We start from the raw sequence: 13086 nt of genomic DNA on the forward strand, positions 1-13086 counted from the left end.
GTATCTGATTCGCCAACAGCCTCTTTCCTGTACTGGACCAAAAATATTTCTAAGGATTTGTAATGCTGGTTAGTTCCATCAAAAGTCCTCCATTAAGGCTAGTTAGTCCCAATGCTTGATCCAGGAGTTCTCTTATCTTCTGGGTAGGTTTCAAAATTACAAAGCTATGGAGTTGCATATTGATAGTCATAATAAGCTTAGAAATGAACTGCTGTTCAACGCCAGGTATGAAATAAAATAAAATTTAAACATTATCATGTAGAAAGAGCGAATCCTGTCAGTTTATATATTTAAAAGTATGAAAAAATGTGAGGTACTATAGTTCAATGTGAACGAAAATTTTTAACAACAAATTGAAAAAAGATTGGTGGCATGTTTTTTAAATAAATTACGAAGATTAGTATGGCTCGACCTTGGTTATAGTATGGTTCATTATGGTAGAATACTTTTCAGTAATTTGAACTTCATTATGGTTCATTTTTATGACACAAATTCAAATCGAATGCATCTTTATAACTAAGTTTTAAAAATGCATTCCATTTATCAAGCAGTCAATATAGTAAATATGTATTAATGATGTTGCATCCTTCTTTTAGGGTCTTGGAAAAACCAACTCAACTGCCGGAGTTAAATCACGTTCTTATCTAAACATGGCACTGAAAAAGAAATTCGCAATAACAGTATTGTTCCTGCAAATTTTATTTATAATACTTTTTGCTTTTTTCGTGGAATATGGACAACAAGTAGATGCCAATCAAGATAAATATCCAAAAGAAAAAAGAGTAGATCCAGATGCAAATGACTTTCATGCTATATATCCAAGTAGGTCAATATAAAGAATTTTTCATTCTCAAATGCATATCTCGCATCCCAAAAATGACCGTTGGTTTAAAAAATCAATTAAAGGTAAACAGAAAGCAATATGATGTGTACAATTTGTTGTGAGAAAATCAGATCTTTTATTATCCTTAAATTTCAAAGCTTAATTACAAAGATTATCAATAGTTGGCGTTGTGCGTTGAAGTAACAATAACGCTTTCTACTTCAGATCATTCCAACCCAAATACTTGTACGGACAAGGACGCCTAGTAATTTTGACCTCAGACGGCAGTACATTGTTACTTCAAACAATGGTTTTTCTGAAAACATTGTTTTACAGTTTTTCCTTTTAGCAACACCATCTGTTGACGAACTTTGAAATTAATTTTAAAATTTGGTAACAGCGTTGTGGGCTATATGAATTATAAAATAACGTTTTCGACTTCAAATCATTCCAACCCAAATAATTGTACGGACAAGGACGCCTAGTAATTTTGACCTCAGACGGCAGTACATTGTTACTTCAAACAATGGTTTTTCTGAAAACATTGTTTTACAGTTTTACCTTTTAGCAACACCATCTGTTGACGAACTTTGAAATTAATTTTAAAATTTGGTAAGAGCGTTGTGGGCTGTATTAGAGCCCCTGAATTAGACAGGCCGACTTATCATTTATTTTTGGAGCAAAGAGCTAACATAAGCACATAACATAACTAATACTAACAGAATGTTAACTTGCGAACTTGTTTGCTCCAATATTGCTTGATAGGTCAGCTCTGATAGTATAGGAGCCTTAGGCTGTATGAACTATAAAATAACGTTTTCGACTTTAAATCATCCCAACTTAAATACTTGTATGGACAAGGACGCCTAGTAATTTTGACCTCAGACTGCAGTACATCGTTACTTCAATGGATGGTTGTTCTAAAAACATTATTTTACCGTTTTCCATTTAGCAACACCATCTGTTGACGAATTTTGAAACTAATATTGAAATTTCGTAGGAGTATATCTAATTTCTTAAGCAAATCGAAACTGACTGTAATATAACAGATCGATCAATACAGCTAAGAACTTATAGTTTGGCGAGAAGTTATTCTAATCGTGGAGATTTGATCCGTGTGATAGATGATATTCTGTTTATGTATTTTTACAAGAAATTTTTTTTTTTAGGTCAGAGATTCGATGTTTAAATTTATGGATTTCAGTTTCAAGTTTGAAAATGAATTATAAAAACAACTCATGTCTTAATTTAAATCTGTTATTTGGGAAACAACAAAACCGTACTCCTTCAATTTTCTTTCCTTATTTTTTTCAAATCGTTGGTTATTTTTGGGACACTGGTCATGGACTAAATAATTTCATAATCTCCTGAAATTCATAATTCATTCATTTCACAAAATAGTAATTTCTTTATTTATATTGATGTATACTTATTTCTTGTTATTTGTTCTCTAATTTTTCATATTTAATTTGTTTTGTTCATTAATATTTAAAACAGGTTGGTTAATGGATAAATGATTTTTTTACTTATATGATGAAAAGCATGTCGTTGATATGTGAGGCAACTAATGATTTTAATAGCGAAATATGCAACCATTGAACTGTTTCTCTATCTGTAAGGTTCAGTGTCTCAACATTGAAATGAAACTTATATTTGTTACATTTAAATTTGGGCTAATTATTTTAAAGAGTTTTGGAGTAACAACATGTATGTTCAAGTAATATTTGAAATCATGAAATCTTGCATTATCATTGGAATAATAGGTTTTCTTAAATATGTGTATGCAACTAGCACTTATAATGCTGAATCCTGAAATCATTGTTTTTGTGTTTTAATGTTTCAACATGAAAAATAATTAACATCTGCAATTGTGAAGTATGGAATTATCATTTGTTGAAAAAATATCTTTTTGTGTTTTAGTATTTCACGTGTAAATGCAAACTGAGTTTGGGATCATCATTTGTTAATTGTTAATATTAGTAATAGTTATGGGATCATCATTAGTTTTTTTGCTTTAACTAGTAAATGAAACTAATATTTGCAGTAGTGAAATCTGTGATCATAAATTGTAAATACGTAAATGAAACTAATATTTGCAATTATGAAATTTGGGTTCGTCATTTGTTAAAAAATATTTCTTTATGTTTTAGTGTTTCAACATGTTAATGTAGTAATATTTGTTGGTGTGGGCTTTTTATATACATTTCTGAAAAAGTACAGTTTTATGGGAGTTGGAATGAATATGTTGTTAGCTGCTCTATCTATACAATGGTCTATCTTCACGCACAATTGTTGGTCAGCAACTGAAGGAAAAATTCACATTGACATTAGGAGGTAGTAAAATCCGTTTGTTTTTTCAAATAATTTTGAAATTTCTTCAAAATTTTACTTGTTGCATTTTTTATTGCATTAAATATTGCATTTTTTATTGATCGTTGATCAATCATTTAAACTGTAGTTCGCTGCTACTCATATTTTAAAACACTATTTCTTTAAAAAGGTTTTACGTTTTTTAGCAATTAAGTATTGAACACTCGCTTACGTTCTGTTTACTCACTATTTTTTTAAGTTATTTGGATTAAAAAACCTCTTAAGATTAAATTTTTCTTTATTAGTACACCTTTTAGGGATAAGCAGCTTAAAGATTTAAAACTATTTATTTGGAGACAATTTATTATTAATTTATGAACTTAAAAATCCATAAATTAATAATAATGCATCTAACATTATTTAATATTATGTATTTTTATGACAGTGTTAAATATTTAAATCAGTTTTTGATAAACCTATTTTTGTTACGTTAAGTTTAAAGCGTACTTATTTAAATCATATTTTATTATTAAAACATAACATGAGACACATCAGAATAGGAGTCGATTTAAGTAACAGCACAAGTAAACAAACTGTTCAACCTAAAATGTGCAGTATACTCTCATTGAGATTTGAAGACAATACAAGTAATAAACTACGTATAAAAAATGAGATTAGCATTATAAAAACTTATTTATTGCAGTCAATGACACTGTTATGATAAAATAAATTTAGAATAAAATTATTTTCTTGACGTTATGTCGAAAATCAGAATGCAGAACGTTCCATTTAAATTTTGAAAAAAGTATTCAAATTATTAGTTTAAAATTAATATTCGAAAAAAGAAAAAATTATCGAAGCATCAATTATTAGAATCATCAATTATCAACCATCAAAAAATTATCAAAACGAAATTTAAGGAGTCACTATAGATAAAGGCAGGAATCAAAACATCAAGGCCTATTTGATTGCCGAAGAAAACAGAATATAGTTGAAGCGCAATTATTATAAACAATTCTAAATTTTATCAAACAGTTAACCTAGTTCTTCTTATCCGGGTCGTCGTTTCCTAGGTGTTGTTGTGATGTAATTGATTATGTTCTTCATTTGTGATTCCTTATTTTGATAACTTTCATAACTTTAATGTAAATTTGAGACCCTAGTGTGTAGACATTTTTATTTAATTTTTGACTAAGATTCTAAAGATAATATACATATTAAGGGTCAGTTATCATGGATCACTCTCCATAAAAAAATAAGAATAATAGGGTTAAACATATTTAACAACTCATGTAAATAAATTGTTAAATCCAGAAAAGGAAAGAAAAAAAATCATTCTTAGTGAAATCAGTAAATGCTTAAATACCCATAAAATATGTGATAACTTTAAACTGATGATAAACTAATTTCGTCTAATGCTTTATTTTTCGCAATGTGACATTTTATATTTTTTCAGAGTCTTATAATTTTTATATTTTCATAGAAGCAGCTAAATAAAAATCTTTACCTCTAAATCATTTATAACTAACTAAAATATTAACTTATTTACATTTACTAAGAGTTATAATTATTAACAATCTATTGTATGTTTATTAATAGCATCATATGGGCTGAATTTGCTGCTGCAAGTGCAGTTATATCACTTGGAGGAATATTTGGAAAAGCGAATCCCTTGCAGATGGTAGCTTTTACAATGATCGAAACATTTTTATACACTACAAATGAATATTTTGTTGTCCACCATATGAAGGTAAGAATTGCAGTAGTATCTATTCAATAATATTAAAACGAAATTATAATAAAGTTTATTTTCTATAAAGTTGTAAGCAAACAGGTATTGATTTAACTCCATTTCTGCTGAACGGTGCAAATTAATATTTTTAATTGTTCATATTGTGTGCCATATTCTTATAACAGGCATAAGTAGTGTCAATACCCTTTGTTATTTTTATATTTAAGTTTGAATTAAAGTATGGAAAAAGTGTTTGTACCTAAGAGTTTCAGTTCAACATTCATAAAAAGTGATGAAAATTGTGCAAAAACGTAATTAGTACATGTAGCGAATTTAAATTGTTCAAAAACTTTTGTTATTTATTGTGTTGATATTATATTTTATGTATATATTTACAAATTTACTAGCTTTTTTTGTTCCTGTATAAGAAAATTACGAAGTAGTAAAAAAAAAACTACTTTGAGAGATTACATTCTTCGAGTTTAGATGACTGTTATTATGTTCGTAATGCGAATTTTTCATGCACCGAATATTTTTCTAATAAAAGAAGCACTTCTCTCTTGAAAATAGAAACAAATTGATTTCGTTATTTATATTATTATTATGTGTTATATATTGTTATGTGTTTCATTTCAAATCTGTCTCAAAGCATGAGCGTCGCATGGGTCTAATTTTGAGGGAGGCGAAAATAAAATACCCAGTCATAATAACTCTCTAAATTACACACATTAGAAAATAAAATCCTATGGCTGCTAAATACTTGCGAAATGATAGATTATTTTTTACTTATTTCTCGTCTTTTACTTTGATGAATTTAATTCGATGGTGATTCATTAAGTGTTTTTTATTTGTCTGAAATATTGCAGGGGGACATTTAGAGATTTCTAATTTTTGACGGGGGCATAAACCCACTGTCAACGCCGCCAACGACGCCCATGTGTTGAAGCGTAATTTTATACTTTGAATCATGTATAAAATCAAGAATTAACGTTATGTTTTTAAAAATTAATTTTACTTTCATTCTTTTGAATTAATGGCTTAGGTAACTGATCTAGGAGGTGCAGTCTCACTACATTTATTCGCTTCATTATTTGGCCTTGCAACAGCTTACACAATGGATAAAAAAACGAATGTACAAAATAATATAAATGAAGCATCAAGCTACAGCTCAGACATATCATGCATGCTTGGTACGTAAAAGCAAATCCCTGGTAAAACTTTTTTAAATATCGTTTGCGAACTCTGCCTTCATGCTTGCTGTAAGAAATATGTTGAAAATATCTCTCAAAAATTTGACAGCTCACAAACCATGTATCTGGCATAATTTGTAATTCAAAATGTTTTATGATTACGATTACATTACATCCTGGTAATTGCAATTAAATGAATTAAAGTGAGAAATAGACATAAATTTTGTTTTGAGCAAACGATTTTATTGTTTTGAAGCATTAACACTATCGTTTGCTAGTTCGTGATTTTAAACATTCCAGTCAAACAAAATTCTTGTACCGAACGTTTGGGCAAGAAATTATTCTATAATAATAATAATAATTGAAGGCTAACATGAAGACATATTTCTTACAAAAAATTATCAATGCAGAATTTTAATATTCCTTAATATTATTTAACAGCAACTTTAATGGTATTCAACTATTCATCTCTAAATGTTTGAGTTAGTGAATTCGAATGACTTATATTCTATGATTCTTTTCTTCAAGGGACGGTTTTACTTTGGTGTTTTTGGCCAAGTTTCAACGCGGCGTTATCAGTGGGGGATGCTCAACACAGAGCTGTTATGAACACCTTTTTAGCTTTTACCGCCAGCTGCTTGGCCGCTTTTGCAATGACATCCTTAATGGACAAAAAAGCTAAATTTACCATGGTAAGTTATTTTAATCCAGAATAGTTATCACAATTAGATTTCTAATAAAACTTTTGTTTTAGACTAAATTACATTATTCAGAGGTTCTGAAATATCATCAACGAGGCAGTTGTTGAAGACTTCTATCATAAAGAACCAAAATTTGTAACAGTATTGGAAAGATTGCTACAAATTAAATTTTTGAATAAACAAAAATTTGCCAATTCATGAGAAATAAGAGTTCGCTTAAATTACCGAAAATTCACTAAAAATAAGGATAGCTTTACAAATGATTAAAAAAAATGGTTACCGAACATTAAGAAGTCATTAAGGAAATTTGAAAAAAAGACATTTTTCTCAGTTTTTAAAAGCTTTCCTTAATTTTGAAGTCGCAACTAAAATTCGAAAAAAATTACTGCAAATTCCTGTTAGTTGCTAGCTTTGACAATATCCGAATATTAAACGAAGCACATATTTTCTGTTTGTACCCTAACTGTACGTCAACTTTTGAGAAATATTATCAACAAAAAATGTTAAGAAGTATTCTTCCTTTCTTGTAGAAAAAAAAATCATCAGACAACTAAGTTTGAATTTAGTAGTGCTGTAATGATAGTCAAACAAAAATTTATAAAGAAAAAAAAGAAGAAGAAGTCAAATACTATAAAAACATGAGAGTCAACTGGAATAATTTATCAGGAGTTTCATGTAAATTACAGAGTATTGAAAACAAAAAGTTTCTCTAAAAATACAGAAGAAAAAGAATTAGAGAAGATTCAATAATTTAACAGAAATAAAGTAAGTATTCCCGCTGTTTTTACATAAGACATTGAACCGTTTCCGGCTCTGAAACTCACTTAGCTCATTGTATTTTTTATTCTTATTTATAACCGGCGTTGAAAAGTGATCCAATTCTGAGTTAACGACTATCAATTTTCAACTCAGTAGCCTTGCAATTTTGAACCCAACCCAGTAGACAAGGGAATTCCTGGATTAAGCAGTGGGGCAAACTAACCTTCGCGAATGATTCTATGGAACTTATCCGCATTTGCGTTACATGGAGAGGAAAACCAAGAAAACATCTTTCGGTTAACCTGGCGACAAGGGATTCTGGTCGATAATCCGTATACTACTGAGGATATTCGTCAGTACTGAGATTGGTGTAAGCCGGGAGCAGAATTCCTATCAACTGGTAACTCCTGGAATTCAAGCCTGGGTCACCTCAATGGGAGACGAGCGTTCTATCTCCTGAGCCACCACGACTTTGTGCATTATAAGAGAGAGAAATCCTAACATAGAATAACAGAAAGTGCTAATCGATCAGGCATCATGCAGCTTTAACCATAGTAAATCGGAGACCGGCTACAGCCGTGAAAGCGAGGACTCTACCCACAACAACAAATGGGTGTTTATTTACCTATGGAATAAATAACATCACATTGGAATATCTGAAAGAAAATTTCTTCTAAGAAATGCGCAGGGACAAAACCAATATTTTCTGTAACACTGCAAGAGAAAAACTAGGTTATATGCATTCAAACAAGCACTTACAGAGTTTAAACAATGATTCATGTTGTTTTTTTTTCGTATCTTTTTCACAAAGTTATTTACACTGAAATCGATTAGTATCAGTTTTGAATGAAACAAATTTAACAAAAAATTTTTGTTTTATAGAGCCATATACAAAATGCAACTCTTGCAGGAGGCGTTGCTGTTGGAGCGACATGTGAACTGATGATACAACCATTTGGAGCTCTACTTATTGGATTGTTGGGTGGAAGCTTATGCGTTATAGGATTCCATTATATGGGGGTAAATAAATTAACTTATTGCAATTTTATATCAATGTTACTTAAATTGACAGTCAAAATAACATAACACAATACATTGTTAGAATTTTCATTCATTTAAAATTATGGTAAAATAACCGGTAGCAGTCTGTTCATCCAATTAACCGTAAAGTTTATGGTAAATAGCATATTTTACCTTCACGGTTTTCAGACCTTTTACAACTAGTATGGTTAAAAAAACCATGATTACTGAGCTGTACGGTTTCTTAACAATTCACAACTAGCGTGGTTTCGAACCCCTAACAAAGTTTACCTGGACATAGGAGATAGTTTAGCAGCCTTATGGTGCTGTCATCTATTCGTAAATGAGAGTATTCTTACAGTCTAGATTTACAAATTGGGGAGTGCAGGACACTGAAACTCATCGTGTGTTGAAGAAGGGAACGGAGGAAATCTTATGGTATGGTGGGGATTTCAAATCTGGAATAAGTTTTACTCTTAAAACTACAGATTTTTTTCAAAATGGCATTTTTAGTCCTTTTTTTTGCTTAAATAAGTTTTAAAATATTATAGATAACAGGGGGTCACGCAAATGCCGTTAGGGGAGTTTAGGCATTTCATCAGAATTTATACTACTTAGGAAGCCATGGTACAAGGTTAGGGGTGCTTACCTATTATGACCAGTTCAGAAGCACACGAAGAAACAGCTCATAATAGGGGAAGCTCCCCTAGTGGTGTAGGACGATTAATCCTAATGATGTGCCCTAACACCTTCAGAAGTTTGTCGCAACATTTACAGTGCCCCTGTTACATATAACGTTCTTAAACTTGTTCATTTTGACAAAAAATAGACTGAAAATGTTATTTAAAAAGAACAGATTGCAGATTTGAAATCAGGGATACAAAAGTATCTAGAGGCGTTAAAAGAATTTCATAAAATAAAACTTCATTTAAAAAAAAAATTCATATTAAGATCTGCAAAAAGAAATTGTTCCTTACTGTAATCAATGCCTTTATATTTTCAACATTTTTACTCTTTTTGATGCATCAAACGTGATTTTTGTGTTCTACTTGCAATGGATTGATACAGAATTCAAAAATCTCGATCAAAGTCAGACTTTAAATCAGAGTCGAAGAGATGATTACAAACTAACAAGACTTCGTTAAAATAGATCGAAAGACAACTTTATGAAAATGTCGGACTTCTCATATTTTGTCTATTTGCCGTAAGTTTTTTGAAACACACGTCACTTTACAAATGTTGCCGTTGTTTTAAAATGTATTTTCATGTAGTATTTCTTCAGTATTTTCCTTTCAGCCTGATAATTTTTAGACTTATTACCATCACCAGATATAACTGTAAGCTAATTGAAAAATGTGAAAAAGAATTGTTAACTTAACCTGAATTTTATTAGGCTTCTTGCAATGACTGGAGCTTCCTGTTATACCAGAGCTTCGGCATTGAATCATGCAGACTAATTTTAATCAGCCAAAAAGCTTTTGCATTGGCTCATTTCAAACAGACTGAAATTGATCAGGTTAATAAGATTCCTTTTAGATTCATATAAATCAGAAGCTTATTGGAATAAGTCTAAAAACTGCAAGGCTGGTTAGAAAAATTGGAGTTTTTTTTCTCCAATCAGTAAGGCATTTTTCAAAAACAAAAAGCAGTTTACAATGAGCAGAATTTCCCAGTTAGTCTAGTTGACTCATAAATTCCGTAGGCAATCAATTGTTGTTGATTAAATGGGTTAACCTCAGGACGTTAAGGGTTAAAATGCAGAAGTTCAAAATGATTAATTCTCACCAGACATTATGAATGACATTAATTCGCACCAGAGCGGTTGCCAATAATGGGAAATTATACGGAATTAAATATTAAATAAAATCTTACGCCACTGACGATCTATTCTAAAATTATAGATTTGAATTTAGAAATATGATTTGATCTACAGAGTTTGAATGGGAAGAATTTAAATGTCTGGAAACGTCCCAAGAATTCCTTGCATTTATAAATAAATAACAATGACCCATACTTGTTTTGTACAAATGCCAACCTAATTATGCGTGTTCGTCTGGAGAAAAGAATGATAAAAATTACTTCTGATTTATGGAACTGGTGAAAAATGATGCCGAAATTATCTTTTCTTATCATTAGGCGAAAGATGCAATCAGAAATCTTTCGTCAAAAACAAAAAAGTTTTCTTATAAAAATTGGCCTTCAATGAAACCAAGAAATTTCTGATGACAGGAGAAGAGATAGACTTTTTCATGGGAACTCTATTCAAATGCCTATAAAATTTTATTACGAAATATAAAAATTAATAACAAAAGTAATCATATTTTATTTATAACTAGGAATGTAACGCTCCTCGCCAACTTCTGGAATAGTTTTAATAATTCTTTTCAGATCGCTTTGCAGCCTAAATACGTTCTGTCATTAAAGTTTTAACTTCGGTTTGTTTAAATCAAAGAATAAAACTTAAGATAAAATTTTAAACCTAATGAAGGAAAATTCTTACTCAAAAACGCATACTTAATTACTTCAAAACTAAGTTTATTTATATAGTACACAAAATAATAATTAAATTATTATTTATCGTCTAATACGACACATATGTCGAAATAGAAGTTGAGAATATTTTAATCAGCGAAATAATTTTATTGAGTATTTCAGAGCGATTAAATTTCCACTTGTTTTTAGTGTCTTTGAAGAATAAAAACAGAGATGTGTGCTAGATTAAAAATAAGTTAACAAATAAATAGGAAAGGAAAGAGTTTTTGCAAAAAAATTTTTAGAAAGTAACACACGTCAATAAGTGTGCCAAGCTGGTTTTTTAATTTATTTTTACCAGAACGCATTTTGGAAGTTTTTTCGTAACATAAATTTAAGAGATTTTCACATTCTTCCTAATAAAATTCATCTTAATTATCATAAGGACAGATATTAATTTTAAATATTCCAATAAAAATTCAAACACTTGCTAGAGCTTCAAAATTGCATTTCAAATTGCAACAATCAAATTAATTTCATCAAAACATTTTACAGCATTTAAAATGAAAAATGCGACTAAATAAATCAAACAAACATGACACATGCTGGTTCCCATCTATAAAAAATACAAAAAGTATATAATGTCTTAAAGAATTTTTAAAAGTAATTTATCTGTTTTACAACCGTTTTATTGGTATTGTTTATCATTATGTTAGGGGATACTTTTTAATAAGTCTTTTCGGAAATTTAAATCTACTTACTCATTCTATGCTCCAGAGTTAATTTAAATTCTTCTAAAGTTGAATATTATTTCCCATTTTAAGCTGTTGTTTTAATTGATCTTTATACATTTTAGAGTTCATACTTTCTTGAATCAATTCTAAATAAGTTTTTTCACTTGCAGAAATACCACCCAAACTCTTAACAACTCAAACTCTAACTGTTTTTAAACAACGGCTCGAATCAACGTCTTTTTCTCTTCATAAAATAGCCAGTCACCTACAATTTGCCCAAAAGGCATTTTTTTTTCATATTCATTGATTTTTCTATTTAATCAAGTTTTAAACGCAAATTTAGGTTATTTTTATCCTTCCAGAAATAATTAAATTTCATATAATTTTGTTCTACGCTGCACTTTCAAAACTAATGAGCAGACGATAAAAAAAATTTTTTTTCTTCATGAAAATAAATTAAAACGATATTTTTAAAGAAAGAACATATGTGCTGAAAATTAGTAATATTTTGGAAATGTCAATGAAAATAATAGTGTCCTCATTTTTTGGGCCAAAATGTATGAACAAATATTTTAAAAATAATTAAATTAAATAATGAAGTATGAAAATAATTTTCTTCTCAAACATGTTATACCAGGCGATCGCTTAAATGAAAATGTATAAACAATGTATAAACATTACGTTAGCCTTTGTTTTTTAAAGCAGCACATCTATCCTTACATTTATCAGCAGCATGAATATTCTTATCAATAGATTTTATCAATAATTTTCATGAATATTCTTATCACTTAGAATCTGCATTTGCTGCCTACTCTTTTAATAAGATTCTGAACAATATTATTCCAAACTACTTCATTGTGGCGGAACATTATATTTCGTATTATAAACAATACTTAAGGATTAAATATATGCCACGAATATAATTAACCGAAAAAGTAATTTTAAACGGAATTCCCAGATTAAGTATAAAATAAAAATAGCTCCTTCTTTTTCTTCAAATTGCTGATAAAATTTTTTGTTAATGAAATAAACAAGAATATTTATTCAGTATTCTTAAAATGACTGTCTTAATGAAAAATGTTACGCGTAAATTTAAATTTATAAAAATTAATAATCAATTAAAAATTTCGAGTAAATTTACGCGTTTTTTAATATAAGTAAGAGCTGTAGTAAGTATTAGTAATTAATCTAATACCGTATATTGCAACAATATTTTTGAGAAACACGATCTATATAATTTTATTTGTTCTTTCCGATTTCATGAAACTTTTTTTTTCCTTTAATGAAGTCTTAAGAACACAAAAAAAAAAAAAAAAAGAATAATGTTTGCTTGTATGTGAAAAAA

General features: G+C 29.3%; 1 protein-coding gene across 6 annotated transcripts in view; it reads left to right on the forward strand.

Annotated features, from left to right (window-relative positions):
* LOC107456238 (ammonium transporter Rh type B) overlaps window positions 1-13086 on the forward strand; it is a 76349-nt gene that overhangs the window by 54908 nt on the left and 8355 nt on the right. For all 6 annotated transcript variants that reach the window (XM_087169068.1, XM_087169069.1, XM_087169072.1 and 3 more), the window contains 6 exons: window positions 597-822; window positions 2974-3157; window positions 4733-4883; window positions 5908-6055; window positions 6584-6747; window positions 8398-8535. In XM_087169068.1, the coding sequence (XP_087025194.1) occupies window positions 597-822; window positions 2974-3157; window positions 4733-4883; window positions 5908-6055; window positions 6584-6747; window positions 8398-8535 (1011 nt within the window). The remainder of the gene's footprint in view (window positions 1-596; window positions 823-2973; window positions 3158-4732; window positions 4884-5907; window positions 6056-6583; window positions 6748-8397; window positions 8536-13086) is intronic.

Source organism: Parasteatoda tepidariorum, chromosome 8 (assembly GCF_982258835.1).
Source record: "Parasteatoda tepidariorum strain Cologne lab strain chromosome 8, Ptep-v5.0, whole genome shotgun sequence".
Taxonomy (NCBI): domain Eukaryota; kingdom Metazoa; phylum Arthropoda; class Arachnida; order Araneae; family Theridiidae; genus Parasteatoda; species Parasteatoda tepidariorum.